Source organism: Nestor notabilis, unplaced genomic scaffold, assembly GCF_000696875.1.
Source record: "Nestor notabilis isolate BGI_N333 unplaced genomic scaffold, ASM69687v1 scaffold14903, whole genome shotgun sequence".
NCBI classification, from domain to species: domain Eukaryota; kingdom Metazoa; phylum Chordata; class Aves; order Psittaciformes; family Psittacidae; genus Nestor; species Nestor notabilis.
Window position 1 is genome coordinate 40,947 of NW_009922509.1, and position 18,235 is coordinate 59,181.

Genomic DNA, 18,235 nt, shown 5'->3' on the forward strand with positions numbered 1-18,235 from the left:
GGAGGAGGCCAAGCAAAACGGAAAATTTGAGCAGTGAGCTTAAATAGCTTAAACATTTAAAAGTTATTGCCGTTGTTTGAAGCAATTGAGCGAAAGAACTGAATAACCTTTTTTGCTGATTCATCAGAAAATCAGGACTTGAGCCTGCAGCCAAGAATTTGGATCAGATTGCCAATCTTTGTGCAACAGAAATAGTCTTTCCTCCAGGCTAATATGGCAGACTTGTCACTGAAGGACTGGACTCTGGTAGAGTAAAATACCACACAACAGAACTAAGATTCTCGTTTGAAGACTGAGTGCCTCAAAGTAATTCACTCTGACAGTGAAGTCCAGAGCACAGCCCAGGCTGGTAGGCAGCTTCATCAGGTGTCTTTCAGCTTTAATTATCAGTGCAGAATGGGGAGCTTTTTTTCTGCTTTCTTCTCTACACCCTCCCCACCTGACCATTCTCCGAAGGGTACCAGCACACAGGCTACAGTAGCAGAAGCAGGGCTTTTACTCTGTCTCTGCTTGAAAAGAAGTTTAGGAGGTGGTTACAAAGCAATTTGAAGACAACATCAGGGTTTTCAAGGGAGGCTGCGAGTCTGTTATGGCAACAGCCAAAGGGGTCAAAGGTGTTACGCTGTGGCAGTCCCTGCTGCGGTGTTTATGCTGTTTTTGTTGTATAGGCAGATGGGGAGGAAGCACTGTTGTTTGGTACATTATTTCTATCCCCCCCAATTTTTTTATTTTCCAGTTTTTATTTTCCAAAGTGGCCCCAAACCTGTGTGCTTGAAGTGAATGTGCACCGTGTTGGATCTAAAGGTAATGATGTGGTGTGGAAGTGGGACTCCTACCAGAATTCCCTGGTTTTCCGGAGATGGCTCTTACACTTCAGCACATCCAGGGCTCATTAATGTTACTTGTACATACATGAGAAGTGTTTTCTGTCACATCTGTGTTACCAGTGTTAAAGCGTGTCAGGCTTACTGCAGGTGTGCTCAGGTCATGCCAGGAGATGTAGATACACAGAACCCTTCCACGCTCCTGGATACAGAAAGCATGAGCTACATCTAGCTCTTCTTAATAAGGCACAGCAGCGTATCTTCTGTTTTTTTCTGAAGTATAAGGTTCCTTCTTGGGCTGGTTAACTGATTACAGTCCAGTCATAAGCCTCCATCCCTGAATGACTCAGCAATTTGATATATTTAGAGATCTAAATTAGACCTCTCCTAGCTAAATAAGGTGGATGTGAGCACAGGCAAGTGATCACTATTGCTTATGCTTACCTCACAGTACTCCTGCCTCAGGGAAGGCAGGGCTCAGACTGACCATCCAGTCCCACCACAGATGAGCTCCCTGGTTCTGCAGAGCAGGAACTGTCCTTTCCTCTGCATGGTCCTGTCTTGGGACTAGTTTTCTGTGCAGTCTCACTGCTCTGGTTAGAGGGAGAAATGCATCACGCTTATGTTTTTATCCAAATATGAAAGAGAGATGATCTTGGATGTCTCTGGGATGCCATTGGTGAATAAGCACTCCTCAAGCTGATAACTTAAGTATCAGGAAACAGGCGCATTTGATTTCTCTACGTAGTTGTGTGTTGTCTTTCGTTTGTTGGGGATGTGTTGTACTCTTCCAAGAAAGGGATTTCTTTATGGAGAAACCACTTAGTTTTATGTATGGTAGACTATTAGTTTCCGGCATTGTAGCAGGTAGAAGTGTAGATACATGTGAAATCCCTGCAGTCATATCAAGACCAGGCTCTGGGAACTGCTTAAAAGATTTGCCATGCACTAAAGCAGTAAGTCTTACGGAGCTGTCATCTCTGGTTATGTATGTTGTCATCAGTCATGAGGTGTTAGTTTGTCAGTGGGACAGAACTTATGTTTCAGAGTCTTTTGGCTCTTATTGAAAGCATGTGGCCAGATGTGACCATAGTACACACTGACGCCGGAGCAGGTAGAGCTGAAGCAGAGAGCTGGAGGTGATCTCCAGTATGAGGCAAGTTGTAGGACAGTTTTGATTGCATGCGTGGGCTTTCAGTGCATGGTTATTGTTCCCTATTTGAAAGGCTGAATTTGAATTGAGAATCTGAATTGAAAAATTCCGGCTTACTTAAAGAGGATTCACAGTGCTTTCTAACACTTGGTTCCTTTCCTTGGGTCTCATATCTGGTATTGGGTTTTCTTGTGCAGCCTAGAAGTGGGGTCCCATCCCTCCCCCTGCTGCTGCCCTAGCCTCCCTCACTCCCCCCAAACAAAAAAACAGAGAATGCTTTGAAACAGAAAGGGAAGCATCTTGTTCTTGTCAGCCTTGATAATGTTGAGAGAAAGTTGTCTGGTGTAATATGCATACGGCAGGGCTGGCTGTTACTTCTCAGCTGAGCGTAAAGTACAATGAACAGCACACGCATTTCAAGTTACTGCTGCCTGTCCTTACTTTCCTGTGTTGCGTGGTGGAGTTCTGGAAGGGAGCACTTCTGGGGCTGATGTTGGGTGAGTGAATGTTTAACAAACTGTGGTTTTGTACTGACTTTGTTTCTCTGAAGAAAAAAATTCCAGTACCATGTTTACTACTACTGTGGACTATTATTTGAATCATTTATACTGAGTAACTTAGAATCTAACACTGTAAGCAGATTGACACTGCAATTAATTTCTACCCCTTGCACTAATGGGGGGCCGGGTTTGCTATTGGAAGGCTGACTGGCTTCCTAGCAACATAGTGAAGACCAGAGCCTGATAATCCAGTGAACATCACATGCCTGTTCTTTGTGTGGGCAGGTGTCACGTTAATCCTTAGTCACTGTTCCTAGTCCTATGACTTTTCAGAACAATACCCACTGAAATTTCATGAGGTGTTTTTAGAACAATTTTAATCTGGCTCCATTTATGTAATGTAATTGCATCCCCAGAATGAGAGTATGGGAAAGTTGTTAAATGCAGCCTGCCTTTGAATCTTGCATTCATTCTTTCTAGAGCGGAAGTTTCTTTAGGTTGAAGTCAAAAGTTGCCATTTTGTTTTTGCAAAATCAAGGGTGATTTTCTGTGCTTTGTAAAATATTTCTGGTGAGTTGAACCCACAGTATTTAAAAATAAATATAGATTGACAGTGTGACCCTGCTGCTCTGACCTGCAGTTTAATGCCGTAACTCACTGACTTTGTTGCCCAGCAGGTATAAATATAACCATGTTTTCCTTTAATAGTGAGTGAAGAACACAATTTTGTATGTGTTGGATGTTTCAAGGTAAAGGAGGTAAAGCTCAACCCTCAAAATGCACCTTTTCATGTTAAATGTTCAAAGCTGTCCCAGTGGCTTTTGATAGCCATCCTCTGTTCAGTCCAGTTAGTGACATTTCCTTTCTCCCTCTCACTTTGCTTTCATCTGTTGTGTTATTTTTCCATTTTGTTCATTGTTAGGGGCTTCTGTTCACTATCATTGTACTTGAAATACAATACAAACTAAACAAAACACTTCGCATATTATAAAGTTTGTTACTTAATTTGAAGAGTGTTTCCACTGTATGGTTATAGCAAACTGTTGCCAGTGGAGTTTATCAGAAGGCTACATGTGAGAGTGGTTTTACATAGCTGTGAACCAGACATCTATGTTTAATATGCTCACATGCTCTTTTTGTCCAAAATCTACTTTTTTTATTATTTAAAACTTGATTATATTTTGATAGAAACATAAAATTGCTGAACTCACTCAAACCAATATACTAATTAACTCAAAAATCTGTTTTTATGGCTGTCAAGAGTCATTGATTAGGAAGAAAATAAAAGGAAGTCAGACAGAGTGGTGTCCACTCCAGTGGTGCTCTCTCTGTAAAGCACTCACTGGTTATAGGCATCCAGATACAAGGCCAGGTTAAGATGATGCTTTCCCATTTAGCTGATCCTAGGGAAAGGATGTACCTGCTGCTTCTGTTCTGAGGATCGAGCTGGAGGGCTGTGCCAGCAGTGGTCCTTGGTGCTGCTCCCATGCAGAGAAGCTGCAGTGAGCTCTGGCTGCAGCAGTTTTTGAGCAGTAAAAGCAGTATATCACTTTCTAGGGGACCAGAAATTAAATGTCACTGGTCTTCCTCTCTGAAGATCATGAGTAGCCAGTGTATACTGGAAAAGGAAGTCAATTCTAAGAAGGCAAAGTCATCTCGAACACCAGTTGAGGTGCTAAAATGTGTGTGTGATGTGGTTTCTCTCCAAAAAGTTCATGGTGCAGCAGACAATTCAGCCTTCTTAGCCATTAGTGTGAAATTATTTAAAAAATGGTAATATGCTGAAAAGCAACAGAACCCAGGGAAGAGCAACTTTGGGGGTAACTTTTTCATACTTTATATTTTGAAATTACGTCATTGTAGGATTGCCAAATAGCACAGCTGTACTTTTTGGTTTGAAATGTCATTCTTAGTTCTAGTCTAACAGTTCAAATCAAATTTTAACGAAGTGTGTTAGCCAAAATGCTGCCTGCAGTAAAAGACTGAAGCGTGCAGCTCTCCATGTGAAGTCTTCATGAAGTCCGAAAGAAGGAGAAATGCAGTGTTTTCAAGTGTAAGCTGCCATTCTGTGATGGATTAAATGTTGCAGCACAGATAATTTTTCGCATGCTTCAGAGAGAAGTAAGCAGTTTTCCAGGGCAGAGGATTAAGAGCCTAAAGGGTGGGTAGGATGTCTCAGCTTTGTGTACAGTTTCACCCCATCGGAATGACTCTAGACAGCAGGGCAAACTAGAGGGTTGCTTTGTCATGGAACATGGATATTTTTCAGAAATGCCAGCCAAATCTGATATTTAGGGGTCTAAAGATTCAGCTGCTATTCCCAAAGGGTTAGAAAGCAAGCAGTGAGTGTGGTTGCCAAAGACCCCTGCTGTATATTGCATACTTCTGGTGATTCAAACTAATAATGTATTTTACCTTTAGCTATACAAGTCGTTGTCTTCCCCCCAAATCCAAAATTCCTCTGCTGGTCTAGTTGTCGTTTTATGAAGAAAGTAATTTTAACTTTTTTTTCTGAGCTCGGTGCCTATGAAAGGAAACCTTTTTTATGGTCCTGCTAGTGGGCTTCTGTGTCAGAAATGGAGAATACGGATTCAGAGACAGGAGAAAACTGGCAGTGTATCAGAGCATAGCTGGTGACTGAAAGGGATGATGGTGGCAATTTGGTTCTTCATGTGTCTGAGGACAGAAGTGCAAGTTGGGGTGGAAGCTCTGAAGCCTCTGCGAACAGGAATGAGACTGACAGGTGGCGACTTGTTTTTTACTAAATGAAGGATCTTACCCCACCAAACCATTGCCATAGATAAGCAACATCTGTTACTACTGATCTTCTTACAGATCTGTGCCCTGTTCTCAAAACCTTCTAATGAAGTAGTCAGTGCTTCCAATCCCACTAAATGTGAAAACACATAGAGCGTATTATATCTGTAGCCAAGCTCTAAGTTGGTAAAAGCAGGATGAACAAGATAAATATTTTTATAGGCTAATCCTTGTAGAAGGCATGCTAATTACAAAAGTATTGCAGAACTGCTGGATTTTGTTATTTACCCTATCAAAGCTGCTGGCAAATACTTCCTGCCTGGTTTTGTTTTGCTGATGGGTAGATGCCTGTGGATCATTGTTGAACAGCCTTCAGAGGCCTTACAAGGATCTGTCTGAAACCGAGTCATCGAGTCTCTGACTGTGTTGTGATGGCAGCGCTGTTGCTCACAATGCAACTGGTTTGCCCTGCAGGGTGGCGTGGCACAGGGTCTAGTGGGGAGAGCTGAGGCATGGGGCTCGCACACACTTGAATAAGCCCAGTCACAGTTGCACTAGTTAGCAATTACGATTACATGAGGTTCTGGTCTGCATCAATACAGAGACACATTTTTAGAACTTTTTGAGTTTTAGCTTCCTTTTTTAAGATCCTTAGGAAGCAGCACTGGTGCAAGCCACGGTAAAGGATATTGCTAGAGGAACCTTGAAAGTAAAGGGCATAATATACATAGTGGCAAAAATCTTGCACAGGTAATGGTCTGGAGCTGTCTCTAAGTAAATGTTTGAATAACATTTCTTCCACAATAACCTTCTGGCACAGAGAGTTCTGGCTGGGCTACTCAATTGCCAAGTAATGCAGGGCTTCCTAAATGAAGAAAAATTGCAAGTGTTCATGAATTGTGTGCTCCTTGCAGGCTTGTGTCTGATCTGCTGTTATGCTTCTGCCTAGAAAACCATGTTTTACATATAGCACCATATAAAAAAAGGGAGTCTCAGACTGCACAGCCAGAATTTACATACACTTCTCTCCTGATGTGGTTTTCTGAAATGACAGCAATAGGTCAGGGCTGGAGATTTCTTCTAAGGACCAAAGTGCCATATCAAGTCCATACAAAAATTATTGGTATTTGGGGACTAGGATATTGTTTTATAATTCATTTTTAACCCTGGGAAAATACTTCACAAACAACACCTTCAAAGGACTGTTGTATATGTAAGTGCGTGTATAAACCAAGGATAAAGGATTATCACAGATACATCCTGTCAAGATAACGTAAACTTATTTTGGGGGTGATTTTACAGTGCTGTGTGCATCCGAATCATCAGGCTTCAGAGCAGAGGCTCGTCTGGCTGGCCTGTGTGCTGGGAGCGCATGGCTGCGTCTTCCTTTTCCAGAGTGGGGTTTCATGTGGATGCCCTGCTGCTCCCTTGTGTGACTGCATTTTCCAGAAACTACTGGCTGGTTTATCTCTTTAGTACCGTGGAAAGGGTATCTTTAGGCCATTCTTTGAAGGACATCGCCCCCAGTGCACTTGCTTTGAGTAATAGATTTTTTTTTGGTATAAAATTCTTAATAGGAAACAGCAGTACTTTCTCCTAGGAGGAAATCCTACGTAAATGTAGCCTTTAGTTAGAAAATAAGTGGACAGTGAGAAAGCATAGTATGTGTGCGTCCATATCCTATAAGGAAAGTGTATAACATGCTAGAAGAGAAGTAGGTGGCCATCTGTGTCTTCAGCCATCACTGAGCTTCACCATTTGGTGAGCAAGCTCTACTGTTGGGAAAGGGGAGAATCCTGAATCCTGTGCACCTGTCCTTTGTGTCCCTGCTTAGGGACAAAGAGTGGGGTTTCCATGGAAGTAGCTTCTTGAGCTTTGCTGGAGTTGGGTAGGAAGGCCACCCTCCACCTGGAAGAAGGTTATGATTCTGGGAGGGGTTTGAGCTGTCTTGCTCTCCACATTTATACTGAATCCTATAGCATGTGTGTATGTGTACATACATCATATAGAGAAACGAGAGACTTTTTACAAAGGCATGTAGGGACAGGACAAGGAGGAATGGCTTTAAACTGGAAGAGGGTAGATTTAGATTAGATATTAGGAAAAAATTATTCGCTGTGAGAGTGGTGAGACACTGGAACAGGTTGCCCAGAGAAGCTGTTGATGCCCCATCCCCAGCAGTGTTCAAGGCCAGGCTGGACAGGGCTTTGAGCAACCTGGTCTAGTGAAAGATGTCCCTACTCATGGCAGGGGATTGGAACTAGATGGTCTTTAAGGTCTCTTCCAACCCAAACCTTTCTGTGAATCTGTGATTCTACTCTGCTATACTATATATTTAAAATATTGTCTAGTAGTCAGGATATTTGAATTTAATCTTAGGAGGTGTGTGCTTATTCTGTGATCTGCTTCTGATAGGACTTGGCTCAGTGAAGTGTGTGGGACTCAGAGTCAGTTGTCTGTTGTTTATGGTGAGGAGGAGCTGGAGCATAGAAAATAGAAGAAATAGAAGAACCTGAAAATAGAAAATAATGCAAGTTGGAAATAGAAATTTGCATAAATAGAAAATAGAAGAACCTGGATGAAAACAGACATTAGGGAGACTGGTGGAAACCCATAGCCTGGCTGTGGTCAAGCAGCTTTATGCCCAGCAGGCTCACGAGCATTAGTTCCAATGGTACAAATGGTGACAGTTTCTGAGCAGTAGTGCACAACGAAGATAGGAAGAGCCATCTTCATCTGTAGCACAGTTGTTCTGCCAATAGCTAATCCACTAGTAATGGGCTTGTCTGTAGTTCTGTCTGGTAAGGGATACAGCTGAGTGTGGAATCCAGCTTCTCTCTCCAGGCAGATCTAAAACCTGTTGTAATGGGTCTGTGTGCCTTCTTGCAAGACAGAAGATGCTTTTGGGTGCATAAAGATAGGCTTTATAGTACACAGAAAAATTCAGCTTGAAAGGTGATTACTGGAGAAGGCTATAAGAAAGTAAAAATATGATGGTACCCATCTATGTTGCATGCTAAGCACATCAGGGAACATGCGGTAGCATGAGCCACTGCCTTAGCCTTGCAGCGAGGTAATGTGGAGGAGAGGGCATCAAGTGAGGTGGGAAAAAGCTGCAGCCTTATAAATAAAGGATCTTGTTACTGGAAGATTTTGTGTAGCAGTCTCCCTTAGTGGAAAAGACAGGCTGCGTGTGCCTACCTGTGCCTGTAGCTGTGCGAGTGTTGCAAAGGCATTAGAAGGGGAATAGCTGCAAAGCAGAGACCAGGGGTGGTGGTGGTGTATGAATTTAACACGGCAATTATTGAGCACAATTTTATGAGTCAAAAACCCTTCTGTGATTTACTATTACTTGCATCGTAAAAGTAAGACCAGAAGCACTCAGTCTTGGTTTTCTTTAACCATATAAGACCTGAAGAAGGAGCGTCTTTGGTTATGAACGTCTGTGTATACATAACTTCCAGTCCTAAATATTACCATTTCACAAAACCAACCCAGGATGCTGCTCCATTTAATTTGGTGCTTATGAGAATTCACGCTATGCAACCCAGTCCCAAAAATGGTTCTCAATATGGTTTTGTATGGGCATAGACCCCTAAGAGTACAAAATGACTTATTTTATTCCAGAAATAGTCTTTGTGTGAACACGGTTTTCCACAGAGTTGATTAAAAATAGGATTTATTCTGTGGTATTTTAGCCATTTAAAATACTTTTATATAAAGTAGGATAAAAATCTGAAATATTCCATCTTCCTTTCCAGAAACTATCTCCCCTGAACAATGTAAGTAGTTTTAAAATACTTGCATTAATCCAAATACATAATCAAATATTGTAATACATACATGTCAACCTTTTGATCATGCATAAAACAGCATCTAAAATGAACCTGTTAAAAAAGAAATAAAAAACAAACCCGTGTTTCAGTAGAAAACATCATCAAAGGTGTTCTCATGCAGTATTTTATCTTGTTATTTCAATGCTGCATTTCCAGGATTTTCTTGTCAAACCTTTTTTTTTTTTTTTTTTTTAAATATTTAAAGGAAAATCCTTATTTGAATGAAGCACTTCATGATGGGCTGTTGCCATCTTCTGTTTCTTCAATTGCACTACATTGCATAAGATGCATGTAAAAATTGATTGCTCCAAACACCTATCAGTTCCTTACAATCTGCATTTTTTTAGTTTGGCTATTTATGTTTTGTAGGAGCAGCTTTTACTCTAAGCAAACCTGATTTAATCCTTGGTGAAGTACAGGACAAAATTATTCACATAAACATTGTTCAGTTTACAGGATTACATGCAAACACATCCTTGTAGCCTGAAGTGGCCAGATCCATCCTCCCTGGTGCTGCCTCATCTTGCCGAGGGTGTCTGAGGAGGTTGCCACAGGAGGGCAGGAGGTGTCGGGGCTGTGCAGTGCTGGAGCTGCCTGTGCTCTGCTCGGTGTGTGTGAACCGTGTGTGCGGGCTGGTCTTGAAATACTGTGAATTCAGGGTGGTCTCTGGTGTCTCAAGGCAATTTAATGCATGTTCCTGGAGGATGGTTCCCCACGTTCTGCTCCTCTGCAAATCCTTCTCCCAGCTCCTGGGGAGCCTGTGCTTGCCCTGTCCCGGCCTTCCCACCTGGTGTCCCTGGCTGAGCTGCTCAGAGCTCCCGGGGAGCGCGGGAGGCACCTGGTACCTGTGCCCTTTGGTGGGAGATGGCCTCCCTTGTAGAGTGCAGCCATCAAGAGAGGAGGAACTTGTGTTTCTACCTCTGCCTCACCCTTAGAGGTCCCCACACCACATCCTTGGTGGAGGTACTACTGGAGAGCAGCCTTGGACCCTGTTGTGGCTCTTGCTGCCTGGTCGGCATGGGTGCCTGGCTAGCCTGGCCACCTTGCTCCCTCTGCCAGTACAAGCTAGTGCGAACACAGCTCGGGAGTGTTTGTACAAGCTGTTGTCACAAGTAGTTTTGTTTTCTTCTGCCATTGTTGTAAACAAATCTAGAGTGCTCTTGATTGCTCATGTGGTGTGAAGCCTGTCAGAATCTTACCGAAATGACTTGAGATGTCCCAGCCAACTTTAGCTTTGGTGCATGCTCTCCAGGCCTTGGTTTCTTCTTTTAAATAATGTAGTTATTATACGTACTTATTAAAGTCAAGGCTTTCTCATGCAGCAGCTGCTGTGTTAGTCTTTTATTATTCCTTTCTTCTTGCCTTGATTTTGGACACTCTCCCTTAATATGTCCTCTGCTCTGGTGGTATGTAAATACACCACAGTGTAAAATAATACTTGAATGTGTTGCCTGAACTGCTTTCCAAAAATGAATTTCACCTGCCTATCACACACAATCGTTTCCAAGAGCTGAGAGCAGCCAAAGTTACAATCATGTTGAACAAAAAAAAATTCCAATGCTTTATGTCTCATTCCTGTTGTATTAAGCAGGTATAGAAAGTGCTGGGAAATGGAATTTTCAGCTTGGTGTTGGTTGCTCAGTCTTGTCACATGTGAGTCTTGGAGTCTGCCAAGGGACCTTTTTTTGTCATATCCTCACTTAGAATGAGATAAATGGGAGTTAAAAGTTGTTTTAACATCTTTTTCTTCTTTCTTTATCCCCCCCCCTTTTTTTTTTGTGTGTGTGTGGTGTTTGTTGTTGTTTGTATATGTTGGTTTTTGAGATGTGACTTAAACTAGTATTGTGTTTGAATTTTTTATGTTTGATATTTTGGAAGGGGTGAGACCTAGTACTTAGGTAGGTTTGATATGTGGTCGAGATGGTGCTGCCAGCACCACAAATGCCCAAAAGGAAAAGCTGAGATGCTATTGGCCGGTGGCAAAGCACCATTTCTGCAGACTGAGCCCTGCAGCTGCTCTGCCTGTGGGTGTGACAAGGGGTCTCTGCAGGAGCAAGTGCCACCTACTTCTCTCTCCTTCGCTTGCCGCAAGCCCTTCAGCAGCCATCACCACACCTAGGGATGTTGACTTGTCTCATTGGATCCTGCTCTGAGGCCAGAGCTTGTCTGTCTCAGCTGGAGCCTCCTGGAGCTCCAGGTTGGTTTCTGAGCCAACATCCTTAGCGTCTGTTGGCCTTTAAAAAACCCAACCAACCAAAACAACCCCCAAACTCCTCTTAAGTGAACTTGATCACTGTGTGGATTTAAGCTTTTGGATTTTGAGATGGATGTGAGTCATCTGAAACAGAAAAGCTGTTCGTATCTGCAATTTCTCAATGAACTTCCATGGTCAGATATTCAAAGATATTTTATTTACATGATATACAAATGTTCTCATGAACTAGCAAAAGTCTCTGTGTGGGTGACGTCAAACGTCAGTGTATTCATGGTATATGCGCACTTCTGATCTTCTAACACTCTGAAGTGATCTAATACTCTCACTCCTGGTTCTCATATTTGATTTTCTAAACAGCCTTCTTGAGAATGATCTACACATGAAAAAGTAAATTATTGGATCCAGACAGACATTACATGCGGACAGGAACAGTGTCATTTCCTTACAATAATACAAGATTTTATGTGCAGAGTCATCTAAAATTTTATCTAGGTGGCTAAAAGTAAAGGGTATTCTGCACAAATGATATGGCAGAAAGCAAGTGAAAAATACAGCCACAACAACCCTTATACTTTGATTATGCTTTCGCTTTCTGCTTGATGAGCTAATAAATTGTTTGCTCGATTTATAAATGTACCTGGATATCGCAATATAACATCCTATCAGTACTATCAGCACCACTACAAACATGCAGGTGTTGATGTAAATGACAGCTGTGTGCCACTTGACTCCTAGGGGAGACTTGAGCTTTATGCAGTCGTCGATGTTTTTTTTTGTCGGGTAGCCATTGGTAAGAATAAGGTTTGGCAAAGCTAGGAAAGCCATGACAACCCAAACACAGGCAGATAGGATCTTGGTGAAGGTGATGCTGTACATCCTGGAGTCTCCAAAAGGCTTCACTACTTTCAGGTAGCGGTCGATGCTGATGAGTCCGAGGAACACAATCGTGGTGTACATGTTTGCGTAAAACAGAACTGTGGTGTATCGGCACAGGAAAGAGTTGAAGTGCCATGGTCCCAGCTGCGAGTCCTGGATTATCTTGAATGGGAATGTCAGTGTCATGAGAAGGTCTGCAACCACAATGTTTTTGAGGTAAAATATAAAACTCGTTTTATTTCTGATATGGAAAAAAATCCACACTGCTAGGCCATTCAGCAAGATGCTTGCCAGGAAAATTATGAGGTAAAGCACAGGCAAGACGATGGTGGTGAATTCGTTGTGTGTGGAGTTCCCAAGTAAGCCTGTTGTGAAATTGAGTGAGGTACTGTTGTCTTGGCTCAGACGGTCTTCTGTGGGAATGAGGAAGAACAAGAATTTTCAAGTATGTTTCTAGCATTTTACAAATGGGGCTGTTTTAGAACTGTCCTCTAGAAAATGTCCTATCTCTGGGCAATTCCAGATTAACTGGCCTGGGAAACCTACCTTCAAAACAGTGCTCCTAAGTATTGAACATGTCAAAATAAATATGCCTCTGGCTTGGTAGGTTTCAAGCACATCATCTGTGCGTCCTGATGAAATATCAAGGTGCTTCTGCATATAGCTTGGTAGGGAAGAAATGCAGGATGTGGGTGCATGTATATTCCAAAGGTTCCCATTCCTGTGCTGTGCATGAGCTCCCTACCTGCCCTTGCTGCTGCCCTGTGGGTTGGGAGACAGCCCAGCTCAGTGCAGTGTGAGAAGGATTGGAGTTTCCTTCATCCACCTGCTATCCAAGGGGAGCAGGGCAGTCCCCATGCTGCAGGTTGAGGGCTGCAGTGCCTGTCGCTGGTCTCACATAGGTGTGCGGACAAGAGCAGCTGCATGCCAGTGTGCTGGGAATGCACCGTTAATCAATGTCACAGTGCACTAGTGCTCAGCTGTCTTCACAGATCACAACTTGTGAGCTGAGGTGATCTGTTTATCAAGAGATAGGACTCTGGAGAGACTCTTTGGGCCTATTAAAACACTAATTTAAAACTTGGCTTATTAAAACGTATTTATAAATCACAGTCTCTGGGGGTGTTAAGATTTTATGTCTAAATATTTGGAAAAAATTTCAGACTTCTAAGTTATCTCATTAAACTATAGCATGCCTTATTTCATAGTGTTTATATTCTGAACTTGGCTTGTGTGGTAAGCCAGGACTGACACCCATGGGCAGCATTCGGCAGTATTCAGACAAGCCTATTCTGAAATTACTTATTTCTTTAAAGTGTTGGTAGGAACTGATAGTGATATAGTAAACACTTCTCAATCACTTAAATTTCCAATGTTATTTTACCTGGCAGTTTTCCATATGACAGATTGTACCCCATCATTTGCATTGCTGTAGGTTTTCAGCTGAAATGCTTTTCAGGAGTCCCACTGGCTGCTGTAGGTCCAGGATGCGGCATAGGCTGTGCCAGCATTACGTTCTGGGGAGAATAAACTGGAATTAAACACAAAGCAAAACGGAAGACCCTACCTTCCTCTTCCCAGCATGGAGAGGAGCTTTGTAAGATGAGCATCCTCCAGAATTCCCAGTAAAAGGGCTGAGGCATGTTGCTGGCTGACCTCTGGATACTGCACAGCTGTTCTGCTCTCAGGGTCATCGCTGCCACATCTTCATTTATGGCCGGGTGCCTGCTGCATTACTGCAGGCAATTCTGCCATGGTAGTTTTTGTAAGCCTGTCAGTTTCACTGTTAAAACTATTTCCCTTTCTCTGCCTCACTAACAAAGCTGTGCTGGGGCCTTATCCCTATAATATTTGGAAACATTATTGTAATTTCTAGCCTGAATGTCTCTGTGGCCACTTTCTGTCCTGTATATTCTTCTATCAGTGCCTTTCATTTAAAGAACCCATCTCCATCTTGGCTACTTAGCCCCCTGCATATGTTTCTTGCTCTAGTGATGAAGCAAGCTCAAACCCTTCTCGTATTTCTGCAGGACTTGAAGATACCAGCCCTCCTCTATGTCTGCTCCAGTTAAGATAGCCTTCCTTGAATCCCACTGCCAAGCGTGTGTGCTGTTTTACAAACGAGGCTTAAGAAAAGCTTGTTTCATGGTGGTTGGGTTCCTTGTCACCACTGAAACACCTCATCTAACATTTTCTGGGGTCTCACTTGCTCAGTTCCTCCTTACATTGTAACGCAGTGCTGGGATCAGCACTGACACACTTTCTGTCACCTTGGTGCTTCAGAGGGGTCAGTGCTAGTATGGACCTGTTTTCTTTATTGTCCTTAGCTGCATGATCTTGCAATTTTTGTTCCAGCAAACTTCAGTTCAAGCTTGTTAACTTCTGTAAAAATAGGTAGGATTTCAACTAAACTTGTCTGTCTTACTCTGACTTCTTTCAAAAATTTTGGACTAAACTTTTGCAAGAAGTTTGTCTCCTAACTGCCAGAGCATTCTGGTTCGGTGGCTTCATGCCTTTGTTATGTCTGCCTCTACAGCTGGCTTCTTACTCCTTGGTAAAGGCCCTTGACCTTATTCACCACATCTCTTGCTTGGACGTCATATTTGTTTAGATTTGATCTTGCACATTTCAGTGACAGAAGTTTGTCATCTCCCACCTCTTGAAGTAAAATAGTTTCATATAATTGTGAGATATGTGTGTATAACTTTATAATGTATCCATCAAATTGGGCTGGAAATTGTAAGTTGCTGTTCCTTTCTTATTGCTTTGAATGAAGTATTTCAGAAGCCAGTCTACAGGGAATACTGAAAAACTGCAGAATCTGATTTTTGCTGTGATGGCATTATAATGTTTTGATGCTGTTCACAGAAATTTTGGCAATATTGATTTGTAAGACTACATTCCAGATTATTGCTTTACTCTTGCAGTACACAAATATATTAGTTTCTCCATGCTTCACTTTGTGTTTACAGGTTTTGATAGGAAAACTAGCAAAATCATAAATAGTTGGGGTTGGAAGGGACCTTCAGAGGTCATCTAGTCCAACCCCCCTGCAATAAGCAAGGACGTGTTCAGCTAGATCAGGTTACCCAGAACCATATCCAGCCTTGGATGTCTCCAGGGGTGGTGCATCTACCACCTCTCAGGGCAACCTGTTCCAGTACTTTACCACTCTTATTGTAAACAAATTTCTTCCATCAGCAATTACAGTAGACCTTACTTGCTTTCTTATGGGTATGAATAGATGCTTAAAATTACTGAAGCCCTTTTGCAGATCTAAACTAGTTTTATGTCATTATCATTTTGTTATGAACCGTGTTGAATTGTCACTAGATGGCAGTAAAGCAAATCATTACATTTTAAAGTGTCAGTAAAAGTTTTAATTCTGATGTTTCAAGCTGATCATTGGTTTGGCCTCTTGTCTGTCGTTGTTTGCTCTTATAATAACTGGGGTCCATAATTAAATTGTCTGGGGTATTTTAGATATTTTGTTTTCTCTTGGTCTGAGAAGCAGTAACCTATCACTTTTTTGCTGTTGTTTGTAATTTGCAGCTATCCTTCTTTTGCCCGGAAGGCACAGAGATCAAAAGAATATGTGATTTTATGAAAAGATGCATATCTGTTGTCTTATTCAAATAAGATACTTATTTCCCTGCTTTTCAGAGTTCCTTTTAAGTCTGTGTAATTCCTGGTCCCTGGAAAGCTCCCTGTTCTCAGGCTCTTCGGGAGGATGTTCTCCCAGTTCCTCAGTCCAGAGAAATTGGTGAAGCAATGGCTGTGTTGCCTAATACTTGCAGTAGTGTGACTGCTGGCTCTGGTGTTCCTGTGCTTTAACCCTTGGAAATGCTGAGGGATTCGATCGAGTTGGGGATCAGATTTGTGCTAAAGGGACTTTGCATGTACTGTCAATTAGTCTCTAGGTCCCAAAGGGATTTGCTCTACATCCTGTCAAAAAAGGCTCCTTCCTTTTTCCACATCTGCATCCCTGCTTTCAGGGATGTTGTCACTAAGAGACTGTAAAAAATCATGTACAGACAGCCCCTGCACTCTCCAAAGGCTCTGTCTCTTGTACATCAGAAAACTGATGGATATTTTCTGACACTGGTGAGAAAGCTCCCTTATTGCAGGGGATCTCTGCCTGTCATTCAAGCTCTCACTTTTCATGCACTTTACTGTCAGCAGAAATGGGCCATCCACAACATCCTCAGGACTCTAGAGCTCCTCCTCAAGGTGGATCAAAATCCAGTTTCCTTCCTCCGTGTGGGTAAATGTCTTCTTTCTTGGGTATTTGAATCCTCTGGGCCATCTGAGTCTTGGGATTTAGCCTGTTGTTTCATAGCTGAAAACTACCGCAGAGGAGGGACTGCAGTCACTTGGACCAGACATGGCCAAATCACTGTTGCAGAAGGCTCTGCCTAGACAGGCATGTTTCTTACCACCCCAGGGAATGTGTCCCCAGGCTCTGATGGGCTCACCTGTGCCTCTTGGGGTTTGATCGTATCAGCACTGCTCCTGTACCTGCCCTTGCAACTTCTCTGCTCAGGTCTGCTTATCTCCCAGACTATGCAAAACCTGGGCTAGCTGAAGCAGCCTGGCTGCTTTGCTGTTGGGCTCTGTGTCCCTTCCAGGTGCAGCTTGGGAAGGTGCTTCATAGCTCACAGGAACAGCAGCATCCCATCTCTTCAGGAGCACTGACCTGGGAAAGCATACTTTTAGTGCATCCTATAAGGGCTTGCTGATTCCTGCCCAGAATACTGACCATGGGGTACTCTGCCACATGCATCTTCCTGGCCAGTGAAGATGTGATCACATTCTGACTGCCCAGGGAAAGCCAGGTCACCTGGAAGCTATAGTGGGAGCTTGCTTATTGTTCCAGCAGACAAATTCGGGTCAGGCCTCTGAATGGATATCTCTGTGTCATCTTATTCTTGATAGTCATAATGTTAAAACATGTTCCAAAAATGTCCCAAAAACATGGATTGGAAAAAGAAAGCACCAAACTCCTCACAAATGCAAACTGTGACAGCTAAACTGCGTTAGCAGTGTTTTGTATCCCACCTTGCTGGCACAGCTGAGCTCAGCAGAGTGGCTTTGGTGCTTGCAAGGGGTGGAGGATAGAGACAACACCTACTGATGGCTGCCCTAATTATGCGCTAAAGACTTTCCCTTATGCTCCTCTAGTCTGAAGCTTTAAAGTCTTAAACAGGTTTGTGCAGCGCTGCAGAGCAGTGCCGGCACCATCACCTCTGCTGCACAGAGCTGGTTGTGTGGCAATATTTTGGGATACACAGAGATGATCCTGCTGAGACTCACCAGTCCCAAGGTGTTTCCATAGCTTTCTACCCTAGTCTATTAGGCTACTGTGGTAGGCCAAGCACTTGGAGTAGTGTGACTTCATTGTTTAACATGCTGGGGTGGGTGAGCAAGGCTCATTTGAGTCAAATCTGGTGTATCCCAGTACTCCAGAAGCTTCATTTTTTCTGATAAAGACCACTATATTGCAGACTCTAGGAGTAGGAAGAAAGTTATCACATATGGAGAATTCACACTTTTCCATGTTTTCTCTTGGAATGGGACATGAACACTGACTTCTCTTTAGAGAGTATTTTAAGGTATTTCATAATTGTTCACTGACCATATACTCTGATAGTGGCTTTTTCACCTGTTTGAATATGGTATTTTTGTGCTGGGTAAGGTTGGTTTTCCACTCCTATTCCAGTTCTCTGGATGCGTTACTTCTGACCAGTTTCATCCTGAACAACTGTCTCATTCTTCCATATAAATATATTCTTCATGGATGGTTTTGAAGATGCTCTAGAAGTTCCTCCTGCATTCAAGTATCCTTTTAAACCAGGATACTTTTTACTTTTTGTAGTTTATGTACTTGGTCAGTGGTTGGTTTGGTTTTTTTCCTGTCATTCCCCTGAAGGCTAACTGCATTAAATTTAAGCTAAGTACATACTGTTTCACATATGAGGTAATCTTTTACTGCTGATGTTGATAGACTGGTTTATATACATGACTGATATAACCTCAGATGAGAAATAATAGGCTGCATGGCAGACTTCAGTGTC

At 42.6% G+C, this 18,235-nt stretch overlaps 1 protein-coding gene across 1 annotated transcript; it reads right to left on the reverse strand.

Annotated features, from left to right (window-relative positions):
• Nucleotides 1–11,537: 11,537 nt before the first annotated feature.
• On the reverse strand, nt 11,538–13,579 carry GPR87 (G protein-coupled receptor 87). Its single transcript, XM_010011647.1, has 2 exons — nt 13,546–13,579; nt 11,538–12,571 (listed from the first exon to the last, which is right to left on the reverse strand). Exons 1-2 carry the CDS (start codon nt 13,577–13,579, stop codon nt 11,538–11,540), a joined length of 1,068 nt encoding a protein of 355 aa, XP_010009949.1.
• Between the last annotated feature and the right edge of the window lie 4,656 nt (nt 13,580–18,235).